The 17245-nt window shown below is 37.1% G+C and overlaps 1 protein-coding gene across 2 annotated transcripts in view; it reads right to left on the bottom strand.

The window, feature by feature from the left end:
• Positions 1-3072: 3072 nt before the first annotated feature.
• SARAF (store-operated calcium entry associated regulatory factor) overlaps positions 3073-17245 on the bottom strand; it is a 19144-nt gene continuing 4971 nt past the window's right edge. Inside the window, exons 2-6 of one of the 2 annotated variants that reach the window (XM_007117733.4) lie at positions 12924-13102; positions 9328-9745; positions 6954-7083; positions 5706-5860; positions 3073-3887 (exon numbers count right to left, since the gene is read on the bottom strand). In XM_007117733.4, coding sequence (XP_007117795.2) covers positions 3862-3887; positions 5706-5860; positions 6954-7083; positions 9328-9745; positions 12924-13102 — 908 coding nt within the window. In that variant the 3' untranslated portion in view covers positions 3073-3861. The remainder of the gene's footprint in view (positions 3888-5705; positions 5861-6953; positions 7084-9327; positions 9746-12923; positions 13103-17245) is intronic. The other variant, XM_028481585.2, reaches the window with a different exon arrangement.

Genomic DNA, 17245 nt, shown 5'->3' with positions numbered 1-17245 from the left:
GGTTGTTTATTTGAGATGTTTCTTGTTTTTTCAGGTAGGATTGTATTGCTATAAAATTCCCTCTTAGAACTGCTTTTGAGGCATCCCATAGGTTTTGGGTTGTCATGTTTTCATTGTCATTTGTTTCTAGGTATTTTTTGATTTCCTCTTTGATTTCTTCAGTGATCTCTTGGTTACTAGTGTATTGTTTAGCCTCCATGTGTTTGTATTTTTTACAGATTTTTTTCCTGTAATGATATCTAGTCTCATAGCATTGTGATCGGAAAAGATACTTGATACAATTTTAATTTTCTTAAATTTACCAAGGCTTGATTTGTGACCCAAGGTATGATCTATCCTGGAGAATGTTCCATGAGCATTTGAGAAGAAAGTGTATTCTGTTGTTTTGGGATGGAATGTCCTATAAATATCAATTAAGTCCATCTTGTTTAATGTATCATTTAAAACTTGTGTTTCCTTATTTTCATTTTGGATGATCTGTCCATTGGTGAAAGTGGGGTGTTAAAGTCCCCTACTATGATTGTGTTACTGTCGATTTCCCCTTTTATGGCTGTTAGCATTTGCCTTATGTATTGAGGTGTTCCTATGTTGGGTGCATAAATATTTACAATTGTTATGTATTCTTCTTGGATTGATCCCTTGATCAATATGTAGTGTCCTTTGTCTCTTGTAATAGTCTTTATTTTAAAGTCTATTTCGTCTGATACGAGAATTGTCACTCCAGCTTTCTTTTGATTTCCATTCGCATCGAATATCTTTTTCCATCCCCTCACTTTCAGTCTGTATGTGTCTCTAGGTCTGAAGTGAGTCTCTTGTAGACAATATATATATGGGTCTTGTTTTGTATCCTTTCAGCCAGTCTGTATCTTTTGGTGGGAGCATTTAACCCATTTACATTTAAGGTAATTATCGATATGTATGTTCCTATTACCATTTTCTTAATTGTTTTGGGTTTGTTATTGTAGGTCTTTTCCTTCTCTTGTGTTTCCTGCGTAGAGAAGTTCCTTTAGCATTTTTTGTAGAGCTCGTTTGGTGGTGCTGAATTCTCTTAGCTTTTACTTGTCTGTAAAGGTTTTAATTTCTCCGTCGAATCTGAATGAGATCCTTGCTGGGTAATCTTGGTTGTAGGTTTTTCCCTTTCATCACTTTAAATATGTCCTGCCAAACCCTTCTGGCTTGCAGAGTTCCTGCTGAAATATCAGCTGTTAACCTTATGGGGATTCCCTTGTATGTTATTTGTTGGTTTTCCCTTGCTTTTAATATTTTTTCTTTGTATTTAATTCTTGATAGTTTAATGAATATGTGTTGGTGTGCTTCTCCTTGGATTTATCCTGTATGAGACTCTCTGCACTCTAGAGAATTTTTAATTTCATTTATTGTGTTGTTCATCATTTGTTTGCCCTTTAGTTCTTCTAGATCTTTGTTAAACTTTTCTTGTATTTTCTCCATTCTCTTGTGTTGTCTCCATTCTGTTTCCAAGATTTTGGATCATATTTACTATTACTCTGAATTCTTTTTCAGGTAGACTGCCTGTTTCCTCTTCATTTGTTTGGTCTGGTGGGTTTTTACCTTTTTCCTTCATCTGCTGCATATTTCTCCTGTCTTCCCATTTTGCTTCACTTACTGTGTTTGGGGTCTCCTTTTCGCTGGCTGAAGGTTTGTAGTTCCCGTTGTTTTTGGTGTCTGCCCCCATTGTTTTTGGTGTCTGCCCCCAGTGGGTAAGGTTGGTTCAGTGGGTTGTGCAGGCTTCCTGGTGGAGGGGACTGGTGCCTGTATTCTGGTGGGTGAGGCTGGATCTTGTCTTTCTGGTGGGCAGGAGCACATCGGTGGTGTGTTCTGGGGTGTCTGTGAACTCATTATCATTTTAGGTGACCTCTCTGCTAAGGGCTGGGGTTGTGTTCCTGTCTTGCCAGTTGTTTGGCATGGGGTGTCCAGCACTGGAGCTTGATGGTCATTGAGTGGAGCTGGGTCTTAGCATTGAGACAGAGATCTCTGGGAGAGCTCTCGCCGATTGATATTACATGGGGCCAGGAGGTCTCTGGTGGTCCAATATCCTGAACTCGGCTCTCACACCTCAGAGGCTCAGGCCTGACACCCGGCCAGAGCACCAAGACCCTGTCAGCCACACGGCATAGATAACTGTGGTAAAAATCTGACTGGTATCTTGGATTTTTCTTTGCTGGGCAATTTATCCCATTCTGCATAGGTGTAACTAAGCTACAGGCCTCTAGTTTCAAAAATGCAGGCACTTAACAGGATCTGATGGTGGAGTTTCCAGCCCTCTGATGTCTAAAGGTCACCAAGCCAGATACTTGCGCATGCCACCATGAGCAACTCTATGTCAGGAAAAATACAAGCTGGCATTGCTCTCCAAAATTACCCATAATTTTCAAGAAAGCAAGAATCCTGGGGGAATTCCCTGGCAGTCCAGTGGGCAGTGCAGCCAAAACAAAAAAAAAAGCAAGCAAGAATCCTGAAACCCGTTGGTTAAGGTACAATGACTACTGTAGGTATAAGAATTAGTATCTACACAGATATAGAGAACAGAATAGTGGTTACTAGTGGAGAGAGGGGAGAGTGGAGGGGTAATACACGGGTAGGGAATAAAGAGGTACAAACTATTAGGTACAAAATAAGCTAGAAGGATATACTGTACAACACAGGGAATAAAACCAATATTTTATAATACCTATAAGTGGACTATATAACCTTTAAAAATTGTGAATCACCATATTGTACACCTGTAACATCTATTATACAGCAACTATACTTCAATAAAAGAAAATAAATAAATAAATAAAAAGAATTAGTAGTATATGTAGTGATAATAACAACACAAATCTGTTCTTGTCTTTCCTAGCAAAATGATGAAGTTTAATGAGTATAACTGGGAATTCCTGAATTTAGGTTTTTTGTGTGACCAGAGCTAAGGCAAGACTACCACAGGAAATTACTGTTTAGGGAGAGAGAACTTCTGCATGAACCCCCTTTCCTTTGGGAAAAAAAAGGTAAAAAAGTAACACCAATTTGTGTCAAGGCTGGTAGAAAGAAAGAATAAAACCCTTTGTTTGTTTTTATTTTTTCTGTCATTTTAATGTAAGATTGACACAGACTGCTACAACATCTGAGATTCCACAGAGAACTACATGCTTCTGTTATTAGAAAACCTTTGCTGAAGCACTTGAACTTTACTTCTTAAAAAAATGAATATGGAGGCTTCAAGCATTTTTGTCAGCACACTGCCATTCACAACAACTTTCTAGATACTTATTTTCTACCTTTTCCTAAAAAGGTAGTTCTCACTTACCAGAACCCCACACACCACGGACAGGTTCAAAGCTCCTGAGCTCAGAAGTGATCAAAACACACAGGGAAGTATAATTAGTAGTCCAAAGTTTGGTTTAAATGTTTGAAGAACAGCAAACACCCAATAACACATACCAAATAGATTATTATCGCTTCTATGATGTAATGAATCAACAACTAAAACCACCTAAGACTGAAAATTTCTGTACTCAGTGTCTATTGGTATAAAGCCTTCATTCTTAATGCTTCTCATGTCATCACAGGTGTCAGAAATCACACAATACATTCTCAGCATTCTACAGTAGTCATCACTTTCAAAAACTATAATATACATCTGCATGTTACACAAACATACGATTCTCTAGATAAGCATTTTGTCATATGTCAACTCCTAGCCTCAAATAACAGAATACAAAAAGCTATACAGGACAAAACACCACAGAACTTTTGCATATTCCCTTTCCCCAGTTGTTAGCAAGGGGCACGATTTATAAGAGAAAGTGATGAAAAATCAGAAGTTTTGCATCCAGTGTTTGACCCCAACTTTTTACTTTCTTATCGTCTTCTGGTACCACCATATCCTAGAAAGAGAAGAGTAAATTTTATATTAGTTTTTTAAAATGCATTAGAATTGCTTATAAAATTACAACAGTAATACATGTTTATTGTTAGCAAATGATACGAGACACGAGGGAAGAAGGAGAGAATGAGCTTGCGGACCAGGGCTGCAGGACTCAGTGCATCAACTCCCCACAAAAGCCCTTCCAGCCATCCAATCAGCATCAAGTCTGCTAAACACACACACGCTTGCTGGCAATAACTTTTAGTCAGGAAACAAAAGATGTGTTCTGTGCTGGGGCCAGTGTGGTATAGGCAAGACCCAAAGTCTGAGCCAAACAGCAGAGAGGCCAGTGGAGCCTAAGCCATGCCCTGCTACCTCTCACAACTCCAGCGGTAAATAGAAGTAACATGGGGGAGGGTCACGGACTTTTGATGGTAAAGGTTACCTAGGCACCCCCAGCTCCGCCAAGATGCAAACATGCTAACAGACAGGTTACAAGACCACAGTGTTCCCGTCTGGAAACTCAGTTTTTCTCAGATCTTCCTGTAGGTTATTTGGTAATGTCTTATGATTTTCTTCACATAAGTCCCATACGTTTCTAGTTGATATATAGTTTCTTACAATTCTTATTTCCACTGAGAATCAGGTTTCTTTTGTCACATTATGTCCTACGTAGTTACATCTTTATATATCTTCTCAATTATTACCACCTCTTTTTCTCCCCCAAAGCAACCACTATCTTAACATCTAACACCACAGATTAGTTTTGCTTGTTTTTAAACATGTATATTTATAAAACATGAATGTTGCAATCATATTGTACATATTCTTGTGTGTCTGGCTTCTTTCTTTACATCTGATAAATTTATCCACATTATCGCATACAACTATTTACTTATTCTCACTGCTGCACAGTATTCCACTGTATGAATATAACTCAATTTATTCATCCATTTTACTGCTGGAAGATACATGGATTTCTTCCAGTTGAAGGCTATTATGAATAAGGATGCTACAAACATCCTTGTACTTATCTTTAAGTGTAAAAGTGTATGCACTTCTGTTACTATGTATTTGTGAAACTGCTGGATCTTGAGTATGCTTATGTTCAATTTTAGTAGGTAATGCCTAACAGCTTTTCAAAGTGATCATATCAATTCATTCACACCAGCACTATGAGAATTCCACTCTGACATTTTTAAACATATTTAAATATATTTTGTCAATTTCAAGAATTATTCATTGTTCTATAACTTCTTCCCTCTGCTGAAGAAGACAAATCCAACGCACAGCAATCTATCACCGCCTCATTATCCACTACCTCCAATTCTCTGCTAATTAGCTAGATATTTAACTCCAAATAATTTGTTTTTTTATATTATATCTCTGCTTCTTTACAAAATTTCCTCTTAGCCATTGCAATAAACATATTTTTGACAATGATTTAAAGAATGGCTCAATACATTTTTATTGAGTTTTACCAAACTGAAAAGTTCAACCTTCTACCTAGAAAATTCCCATTTTAGAGCTTAAAGGACCCCTAGAGATTAACCAGAATTAAATATACATGGAAACCAACATCCAGGAAGGTTTAAGTTAAAACCTTGGTTAGTGACAGACATGAGTCTAAACCAAATTTCTGTTTGAGTTTTAAAGAACAGAAGTGGGAGGAAAGAATAGATCTGAATTATATTTTAATCTCAGTTAATTGTGCAACTAATATTTCTGGTGGGTATACCACATAAAACCATGACTGCTAAATGTATAGTTAATCATCTAAGTTCCAAATTGTTTCTGTACTTTACTGAATAGGAACTTCTTGATTTTTTGCTCTCACCTGACGCTGTTCTGGTTCTTGGCTCTGAGCTTGAACACGCTGAATAGCTTCCTGGGTCTCCATGAAGTGGTGAATAAGCACGACTATTGCACGTGCTGGAGTATGAGGAAGGGTAGGATGGGTAGTACCACGAGTCAGAAAAGGGTGTTGCTGCTCTATAAAGACAAAAGTGTGTCAGGCATTTTTCTTGTGACTATGATTTTTAAATACCCTCCTATTCCTAAACCATCAGAAAACAATTTTTATCAAGTGTTTTTTCCTCAGTGTTCTGGTATATCAGGATTAACATAAAATAAACAGTTTTGGGCTTCCCTGGTGGCGCAGTGGTTGCGCGTCCGCCTGCCGATGCGGGGGAACCGGGTTCGCGCCCCGGTCTGGGAGGATCCCACGTGCCGCGGAGCGGCTGGGCCCGTGAGCCATGGCCGCTGGGCCTGCGCGTCCGGAGCCTGTGCTCCGCAACGGGAGAGGCCACAGCAGAGGGAGGCCCGCATACCACAAAAATAAAAAATAAAAATAAAAAATAAAAATAAACACTGTTTTATATTTCTGCCATTCTTATGGTCATTGCTATGAGGAAAGAAAATGACAGGGAATAAAGGTTCTTTCTTTCTGAATTCGCATTCAAATACAATCTAAACTTAAACTACTATTTAAACTGAAGACATTCCAAAATCTGGTCGCAAGCTCTTTCCACCCTTGCTTCTATCATTCTCCAACCAAACCAGAATGCCAACTGTGCCCCAAATGTTGTGTTCCTTCCTGCCTTCTCAGATGTCGAGTCAACAGTCTTGCTTCTAACTCATATCTATAAGCATGACATGTGAAAGAAAAAAACACATATAATATTGATCAAAGCACAGATGGCATTCCTTCCCATCCCCAGAGAATCTGATTTTAATAGGGTAATGTCACCATAATTTATTTTCCTTAACAAAACAAATCCAGTCAAATTGTAAGTAAAGGCTTCCCTGGTGGCGCAGTGGTTGAGAGTCCACCTGCCGATGCAGGGGACACGGGTTCGTGCCCCGGTTCGGGAAGATCCCACATGCCGCGGAGCGGCTAGGCCCATGAGCCATGGCCGCTGAGCCTGCACGTCCAGAGCCTGTGCTCCGCAACGGGAGAGGCCACAACAGTGAGAGGCCCGCGTACCGCAAAAAAAAAAAAAACACAAAAAAATTGTAAGTAAAACAAAGAAGCCTCTAAAGAAATGCTGAATTAAAGAGCAGGTGAGATAAATGCAAAGCCTACCTATTGCTGCCAAACAAATATCCTAATATTCCTCCAGTTCCCAAGCCAGTCCAGAACCCTGGTCCTGAATTTTCATGTCCTTGTTGTCCAGTGAAAGCACTGCCAAAACCAGAAGTTGCACCATGCGGTCCTAAAAATAAAAATGATTATGTATCCTCTCTTAAACCATAGTCTACAGAACTAAAGATTATATGACATTTCAATTGTTTCATCTGTATGCTTTAATAATAATACTCAGGGGACTTCCCTGGTGGCACAGTGGTTAAGAATCCACCTGCCAATGCAGGGGACACGGGTTCGAGCCCTGGTCCAGGAAGATCCCACGTGCCACAGAGCAACTAAGCCTGTGCACCACAACTGCTGAGCCTGTGCTCTAGAGCCCGCAAGCCACAACTACTGAGCCTGCATGCTGCACCTACTGAAACCCACACGCCTAGAGCCTGTGCTCCACAACAAGAGAAGCCACCACAATGAGAAGCCCGCGCACCACAATGAAGAGTAGCCCCCTCTCCCTGCAACTAGAGAAAGCCTGCACACAGTAACGAAGACCCAACACAGCCAAAAATAAATAAATTTTAAAAGAATAAAAATAAAAAATAATAATACTTCAACTTATAAACAAGTTGTATTCAAAAAGTGTATTTATAAAATACTGGTTTATAACTAAGGAGCACCTGCCTTTCCCACACACAAGGAAAAGGAGGGATATGTTTTTAAGGCAGGGGAGGGTGGTTTCTTCCCGTAAGGTCACATCTGCCCTGCTCCAGATCAGCTACTAGAAGATGACCCCACGTGTCAGAGCTACTTCCTTTCTACTGTGTGGACATGTCCAGAAGCTCCAGGTTGAGAGCTGTACCTGAGTGTCTAATGGAGGAATCCAAGTGGAGGATATTTGTTAGTTGGGAAGTCGGGTCTTAAAAGGGACCAAAAAAAAAAGAAATATCTTCTGCTCAGAGGAAGTTTTTCTTAAATTGCTGTATCATATACACAAAGGGAACTGTGCTAATCCCACATGTACAGCATAATAAATCTGTATGTATGTACCCATGCATGTAATCACTACCCACATCAGTAAAACCTTTCTAACACCCAGAGACTCCCTCACGACAACTCCCAATAGATACCCACCCATGTCAGAGAGAAGCCGACTCTGACTTTTCTCACCACACTTTGGTTTTACCCATTCTTGAACTTTTTATAAATAGAATCATACGGAGGTACTCTTCTGGTGTATCATTATGTCCATGAAAGTCGACCTCCACCACTGCATATATCAGTTTTGTTTTTGTTTTTTCTAAATTTATGTATAGTAGTCCAATGTGTGAAAAAAAACAATTTGTCTCATTCTCATGTTTATGGACATTCTATTTCCAGTTTTTGGCTGCAGTGAATACAGCTGCTGTGAACATTCTTGTGCAGATCTTTTTGTACATACATGCATGCATTTCTCTTAGATATGCATCTAGGAATGAAATTGCTGGGTCATTGGATGGCATCTGTCTAGTTTCAGTAGATACTGACAGTTTTCCAAAGTGTTTTATCCTTTTAACTCCTTCCAGCAAGTTCCAGTTAACTACATCCTTGCCATTACTTGGTACTCTGTCTTTTTAATGTTAGCCATTAAGATGATTAAATGGTGGTTAATTAAGAACTCAGGTTTTACTGTGCATTTTCCTGAAGATTAATGATGCTGAGCCACCTTTTCAAATTTTTATTGGACATCTGGATATCTTCTTTTACTATAAAATGGCTGTTCAAATCCTCTGTCCATTTTTTTAATTAGGTTGTCTGTCTTTTCTCAGATTTGTGGGAGTTCTTTATGTACTGTAGATACACGTGCTTTGTTGAAAATATGTTTTACAAATACCTTCTCCCAGTCTGTGGCTTGCCTTTTCACTCTCTTAATGTTGTTTTTGATGACTAGACATTCTTAATTTAAATAAAATCTAATTTATCCCTCTTCTCTTTTTGGCTGGTATTTTTTGCATTCTAAGGAAGTTTTGCCTACCCTGACAAATATTTTCCTATGTTTTCTTCTGGAAACTTAATTGTTTTACTTTTATGTTGAGCTCTGTAATACTCAGTGAATAAAATTTTGTGTATGGTGTGAGACAGAGTTCAAGGTAAATGCTTATTACCAAATCTGATCAAGTTTGATTGAGATGATTTGCAATTTAATCATGCATCCTTAAAATAGTAATCACAATTAACCTTATAGAGAAACAGAACAGAAGAGGTAAAAGAAGTTGAAAGTAACAAAATAAGACAAAGCTGCTTTGGTTTCCCAATGCAACCATTTTCTATATCAGAAACCAGCACAGGATTCACTACCTGACTTCTATCCTACTTACTGCCATTGCCTAGGAAAACATACCTGTGAACTCAGACTTAAAGCCTGAAGGAGGGGGTGCTGCAGAGTTGGTGAATCTCTGATAATGATGGGAATATGGAGGATACTCAGAATATGGTGGAGGAGAATCATGACCATCACTAAGAAAGAATTTATAAACTCCAAAGGCAATAGCAAGTAGCACCACGATGGTAAGCACTCCACTGATGCTACAAGAGTCTCGGGAATACAACTTATTATAATAATCAGAGAAAGAGTTAAAGCCATGGTTTTTTCCAGACTCTCTCAATTTCTTCAGGCCAAGTTCCGTGTAATCTAAGTGATACTCCAAGCCACAGGAACCTCTCAGTACATACTGGTCTTCAGAGGATTCATAGCCTTCACAGCTCACCACAGTTTTTCCAAATTTGTACGCGATATCTAAATCGGTCTTACATTCCCACTGTGAAGAAAAGTAGAAACAGGTTATTAGAACCAAAAGATTTTTTTTTCATTTAATACACATTATTTGGGCTAAATAGCTGTCATAAAACAGCAAAATGAAGCAAGGGAATGATAATCAAAATTCAGGACGAGTATTTCTGTGTTGGGGGAGGGCAAACCAGGGGCTTTCAAGATACTGGTGATATTAATGTTCTACTTAAGCTAGGTGGTGGGTACATGAGTGCCCATTTTATTACTATTCCTTATTCCTTATAGATGTAAAGAATTCTTTTGTACATATTAAGCATTCCCTAATTTATTAATTTTAAGCAAATTTTTTAAATGTCAACTTTTTAACCACTGTTGAAGATGTTTCTTTAAAAATAGGGGCTTTTTCAACATTAAGGCTCAAATATCAGCATCATATATGAATATCTGGTAGCTACTGATATAACCTTCTGAGAAAAACTTCCTACACAAATTCTATAAAAACCATGGACTACCTTTCCCAAGGTCCAATCCATTAAGTAATTTTCTTAAGTTTTTTAAAAAAGACATTTAGAAAAACCGCAGAAAGAATCTATGCTAGCCTCAAAATTTTCCAGCTTAAAAAAGCCCAGGTCTAGTTTGAATTCTATAACTATTTTGAGCTGAGTAGGTAATATGCTTCTCTAACAACATTAAAAAAGATATAAGCCAAAATAGATCTGATTGGTTCTATTGCTTTTCTCTTTTTTGGACAAATTATCTTCCTCTTTCAAACTTCAGGTACACTATATCAGCTTTATTCAGATATAATTCACATACTAGACATTCACCGATTTCAATGGTTTTTAGTGTATTCACAGAGCTGTGCAACCATCATCACAATCAATTTTAGAATATTATCATCACCCCCAAAAGAAATCTCATCTCCTTTAGTAGTCACTCCCTGTTTCCCCCCAAGTCTCCTAGCTCTAAGCAACCACCAATCTGTCTGCAAGGATTCCCTACTCTGGACATTTCATGTAAACGGAATCATACAATACGTGGTCCTACGTGACTGGCTTCTTTCACCTGGCAGAATGTTTTCAAGGTTCACACATGTTGTAGCATAAATCAGCACTTCATTCCTTTTTATGGCTAATATTCCATCGTATGGATATACCACATTTTGTTTCTTCATTCATCAATGATGGATGCTTGGGTTGTTTCTACTTTTTGCCTTTTATGAATAACGCTGCTACAACATTTAGTATGTTTCTGTGTGGACACACATTTTCAATTCTCTTGGGTACACACCTAGGAGTCGAATGACTAGACATTCAGTAACTCTATGTTTAAACCTTTGAGAAACTGCCCGTTTTCCAAGGTGGCTGCGCCATTTCACATCCCTAATGGCAGTGTATGAGGGTCTCTCCACATCCTCACCAACACCTGCTACTACGCCTTTCTGATTACAGGCATCCTGTTGGCTAGGAACTGGTATCTTACTGTGGTTTTGATTTGTACTTCCCTGATGCTCACACTTTTTCAGCTAATGATGCTGAACATTTTTTCACTTGTTTATCGGCCATCTGCATATCTTTTTTGGAGAAATGTCTAGTCAGATGCCTTACCCACTGTTAAATTTGGTTATATGTCTTCTTACTGAGTTGTAATAGTTCTTCACATACTCTGGATGCAAGTCCCCAATCAGATATATGACTGCAAAAGCTATTGTGTGTGTCCTTTTCGCTTTCTTGATGGTGTCTGTTGAAGCCTAAAAGTTTTTAATTTGGATAATATACAATTTTTCTATTTTGTTGTTGTTGTTCTACACTATTCCATTTTTTAAATAATTTTATTTGGAGGAAGATTTATAAGCTTGTTGATTTAGGTAAATAAAACAAACTCAATCTCTATCGGTATTTCATGTTAATTGTCATTTCCTTAATAGCATATACTAAAAGTGGCTTCTAATTATTATATTTATACTCTTGGAATTAGAAGAGGCTCTCTCCTGCTACTAAACATGAGTCAATGTATGACATCCTCTATACTTCTCTGCTCATGCCATTCACTCCCTTCTCTATCTCTTCAGCTCTAAAAATGTTATCCTTCCTTACTAACACAGTACATATAATACTTTCTTCTTTAAGTCTTTCCCAATCCCCCCAACTGGACGTGACTTTACAATACTTTGTCGGCACCTAGATGTAATGTGAGTGCTTGTCTTATCTTTTCTCCTAGGAAGAGAGTTTCTTGAGGGTTGTGACTCCATCATTCCTTTCTGTATAATACTGTTTAATATATGTTTAATGAATAACTTTGCCGTTAGTATCTTTTTTCCATCAAGGCTGAAAAGTAATATAAAAGTAAAAGTAATTTCAGCTTTAACCTGAAGATTCTGTGATTTGGTTAGCAAGACGAGGAAAAAATGTTGTGAAATACATATCACCAAGCAAATATGAACTCTCTCCCTGAACTGCATACACTAGGCACAAAGGTTGTATCAAACATGAATATCACTCTGATGGAAGGGAAAACTGTCAAAGCAAGTTTCTGGCCGAATGACCAACCATCTTAAATCCTTTCTGAAAGCAGGCAGAATACGAAGTAGAAATCTATTAGTATTGATTTAAACTGAATTCACTTAAAATCTATTCCATTTCTAAAGGATAATAAATTTTGGGACTTCAAGGAGGTGGTCTATCCTAAGTACAAAATGCCAAAGACCTGAAGACAATAAAGCCCACTGAAATGCTTTCATTCATAAGTAACCACCCTCAGTTCTAAAACAACTTTTTAAAATCAAGCATTTGAAGCACAATAGGGACACATGAACCCCACCCCCACTTACAATCTACAATTCCTTATCATCTTAACTTTATTTTTTAAGGATAGGTTGGTATTCTTTGAGGAATGACAGAGAAATGGCAATCAAAAGAAATCCTCTACCCCCCACCCCCAAGTATATGAAAAATTTTGAAAATTTACTAATGTCTTATGAGAAAGTTTTGGTATAAAGATTACAATGAATATTTCCAGGCTTTAAAATCAGTTCACTCCTTTCAGAGGATGTTTCTTTCAGAGACCAAATCACTGATTTATATTTATATATTTTAGTTAACCTGAGATTTTCTATATGTACTTCCCCAAAATACTGAATAATGTCTCAATAAACACTTCACTGAAAAGGATTCCATTTAGACTGCCATCAACATAAAGAGTATTACCTGTACATCATAACCGTCCCAGCCTTTGTTCTGACACTGTATGACTTTGGGGGTATAAGAATCACATCCAGCTGTGCCTCCAACACATTTCAACTGTGGGATCGGATCCAACCTACGGGAAGTAGTATAGCGGTCATAGTGAAGGGTAAGAGCTTTTATATCCCGCAACAATATTCTGTCTGAAACAGTAAGAACACAGATAAACAGATGGTAAATATCTTGTCATAGAGAAAGATTCATTCTAGTAAAACTCTTGTCATCGAAAATACTTTCAAAAGTAAGGGTCTTTCTTGCCTTTTGAGGATGACTAAGGAAGAGAAGATGGAACAGTTTCCCAAATCCCAAAGCCATCGCAACAACCTTCAGGCCTTTTGCACAAAAGTCAGAAAGTCACTCCTTTAAGGTCTCCCTTCATTTCAGGATTGATGTCCCCTAAGCTGCTTCTATATCGTAAGCTCTACATAATTTTTGCAAAATCAGAACCAAAAGTTCATTAACCTGAAACGTTGTACTACTATATGACAATTGACAATAATATCAATGGTTAATTAAAATAGCAAAACATATACATGAATGTTCCTGAAGCACATTTAATGACTTAAATGTCTGTCAACGGATGAACGGTTTAATAAAATTCTGACCTATTCACAAAGTGGAATATTCTACAGCAGTTAAAATGACTGAACTTGAATTCATGTATCAGAATAGAAATACTAAAAACATTTTAAGCAAAATGCAAGTTGTAGAATGTTTAGTAGGATGGCTTTACATAAACCGCGAAAACTGCCAAAACAGTACTACAAATTGTTAAGGTCTATACGTGTATATACCAGTAGTATGAAAACATGCATAGGAATGACTAAACACCAAACTCAGAGCACCACTGAGGAGAGAGGGAGAGCAGAGACTTTCGCTCTCTATCCCTAATGTTTTATTACTTTGCAGGGGGGAGGTTTGCTTGCAAATATAGTACAATGTAAAGATTCAATAAAACTGGGTGGTGAGTACGTGGGTTTTCATTGTGTACTTCTGTGGGTTTAAATATTTCACAATTTTAAAAATTAAAAAGATAAACTATTTCACAAATTTAAAATCCTATTGACAAAGCAGTTTAAAAAGAAGAAGTCAAAACAAGGAAATTATGGCCAGCATTGATGTATCAATACATAAGTGAATTATGAAGTGTTATTGGAAAATGAATAGTCTTCCTACTTATCATCCTCAGATTATGATGGAAGATACTATGGATTGGTTCACTCAAAATCCATTTTGCCCTCAAACTGGTATGACTTCTTGAAAAACTAAAAGACTCCTAAAACCTCTTGCAGCTACAAATCCCAAAAGTGATTTCGGTTCTGTCAACCGGAGGGACTTAAGCGAGATCCGGAGATCTGAGCTTAAACTCAGACTGTGCCCAGGCTAGCAGGCAGTCACGGGGGCTTGGGGTTTTCCTGACACTGTCCAGTGCTCCGTAATTAGCGTCGTGGATGCCAAGAGGCTTGATGTGAGCCATCCAGTGTTCACTGCTGCAGATGTAGCAGGCATCACTTTCCACCATTTTGTTAGCACCCAATTCCCTATATTCAACATGTCAAATTAGCAAAATTTGCTGCCTCTCAAATTCCACTGAAAGTACAATAAATGAATTGTTTTGCCGATGTGAACAAACAAGGTCAGGCAAAACAGAAAAGGAGATGGTAACAGAATTTTGGAAGGTGAAAGCAGATGGACCAATAGCTAGGTGACTAGTCCTAAATATAAGTCAAGTGCCAGACCAGCAGGTGGGAAAACTGAGAACCAACCTGACACACATAGTGGAATCCCTAAAAGCAACAGGAAATGGCAGCTCTTGCATTGGAGCTGACTAAAGTAAGCAGTACAAGGTGAAAGCTGCTTGAAAAGAAGCTACATACCTAGATGGTCTCCCCAGCTCTTTTCATTCATATATATATATATATATAGATAGATAGATAGATAGATAGATAGATATAGATATATACACATACATACACACACATATATACATACACACATGCATACATATACATATTTCACAATTTTTTAAAATCTAAAAGTAACACTTTCTCCTTTTAAAAAGAGAAATCCATTCTTCCTCCAATTTCACATTTCTGTGTTAACCAAAATTAGCAGCCTGGTCAGTACCTTTTTCTTGCTCACACAAACAGATACATATACAGGGGTTGTTTTGATTTTTGTTAGTTTATTTTTATAAAATTGAATCATACAGTGCACATTACTCTTCACATGCTTTTGCACGTAATCAGACATCAAGGATATTCCCTCACGTCAGCAAATACAGATCTTATTTATATCTATTTACCAAAAAAAGAGCTTAATAAATTTGACTAAGCTGAGACTTACTGGTCACCCTTCTCTCACCAAAATACAATAAAACTAGAAATATAACAACATAAAGTAATATAATAACATATAAAATAGTAAAAAGACAGCTGAAAACCAGTAACAACAAAGAAAGGAAAATTGGGTTACAGCAATCAAAACATAGCTGTAATTAAATCTATAATAATGTAAACAGTAACACAGGATTAGGAAAATTGATCATGTGCAAAATGTATAAAAATTAATCCCTGATGGTTAAACACTTACCACAAAACAAACAACAAATTAAAAGTACTAGAAGAAAACACAAAAAGAAAGAATATGTTTATGATCCTGGGATGGGAAAGATCTTAAGACACCAAAAGCAAGAATGACCAGCAAGATAGTGACTATACTTTCAATCTATGAAAACCCAAGAATCCACAATACTCAAAGGGAAAGCCAAAAACTCACTTGTCTATACTTAAAGTGGCTACCAATTACCTCCTTATTTTGAAAACTAGCAATTAAAGATTTTAAATTAAATGTTTATCCTGACTTTCCAGCCAGAACCATAATCTGAAATAGCCTCAGTTGATAAGGAAAATCTCAACTTTACTGAAGAATATCAATCAATAAATGCAGAAGTGATAGAATTAGAAAAATCACCATCTTACAACCCCTAAAGAAATAGATTCAGAAAAGGATTAATTAGTTTTAAAATCATTAAGTGAATGGATATTGGTATGGTGCCAAGTAACATTACACGGAGTGCTTTCTAGTCACAAAAGGGGAAAAATGTAGCTTCCTGGGGGAGAAATAAGCCACTGTAATCCACTAGTCAAACTTAGCACTGCTAACGGTATAAAGATCGATATTACACCGTCTCCTATGATGTAATCCCCGGAAGTATTTAATATGAATCTAATCAATCCTTTGGACCTAGCATTCAGTTTACTAGAAATACAAGAAAGAAAAAAGAAAGCTAAAACAATGTCATGAGAAAACAGAATCCAGAACGTAGGATATTCTAAAGGATAACTGGCCCAATCCCTTCAGCAAAGCAGTAGCATGAAAAAAGAGACCATTTTACATTTTCAAAAGACTTAAGGGATAATTCAGTCAGATGCAATGCCTGGTCCTGGACTGGGCCCTGGTTTGAACAAACTAGTTTAGACATTTTAGGGACAACTGTGATATCTGACTATGGAATGAGTAATTAGTTGATATTAAGAAATTAGGGTCAATTTTGTTACATGTAATGTTATTTTTACTAGGTGGGGAAAAGTTCATTAAAAAAAGGCTTATACTGAAGGATTTAGTTATGGCCTATCATGATGCCTGTAACTTACATTAAAATATATCAACATTCTAAAAAAGAGAGAGTTGAAAGAAAACAGAGAACATAAGATTAATAACTTTCCATCAAAACTTAAAATATTTTCCCCAGAATTCCTCCAGTAGACTGACAAGAATGACTTAGTGTCAAGGGATTATAATAAAATGAATATTTGGCTTTTCCAGTATCTATGTGGAGGAAGACAAGGAGAAGAAAGTAGAGAACAGCTTCTGAGTAATCATCCAACAATGTCTGTCACACTTGGTACAAAGAGTAGTAGAAATAAACATTTTATTTAGAGTTGTTGGACCTACAAAATCCAAGAGAACTTCCCAAAAGACAACTCTGCTATATTAAGAGAATTTGATAAAACGGCTGGATATTTTATCAATTACCCAAAGGCAAAAGCTTTTTCTATAATTGTAATGTCCGATTACAAAAGAAAATGTAAAGTCTATCTCAAATTAGTGACAAACCATACATCCATAAAATATCTAGAAATCAACTTAGGGTCAATATGTGATCTATATAAGAAATATATATATATATAACAGAACCTAAATAAATTTAATGCACTTCCAACCAGAAGCCCAACTGGGCTTTTTTGTTTTTGCTTTTTTTTTTTTTTTTTTTTTTTTTTTTT

This window comes from Physeter macrocephalus, chromosome 20, assembly GCF_002837175.3.
Source record: "Physeter macrocephalus isolate SW-GA chromosome 20, ASM283717v5, whole genome shotgun sequence".
In the NCBI taxonomy this organism is placed as follows: Eukaryota; Metazoa; Chordata; class Mammalia; order Artiodactyla; family Physeteridae; genus Physeter; species Physeter macrocephalus.
Note: the sequence above shows the minus strand (reverse complement) of the source record. Positions and strands in the feature narration are given on the sequence as shown.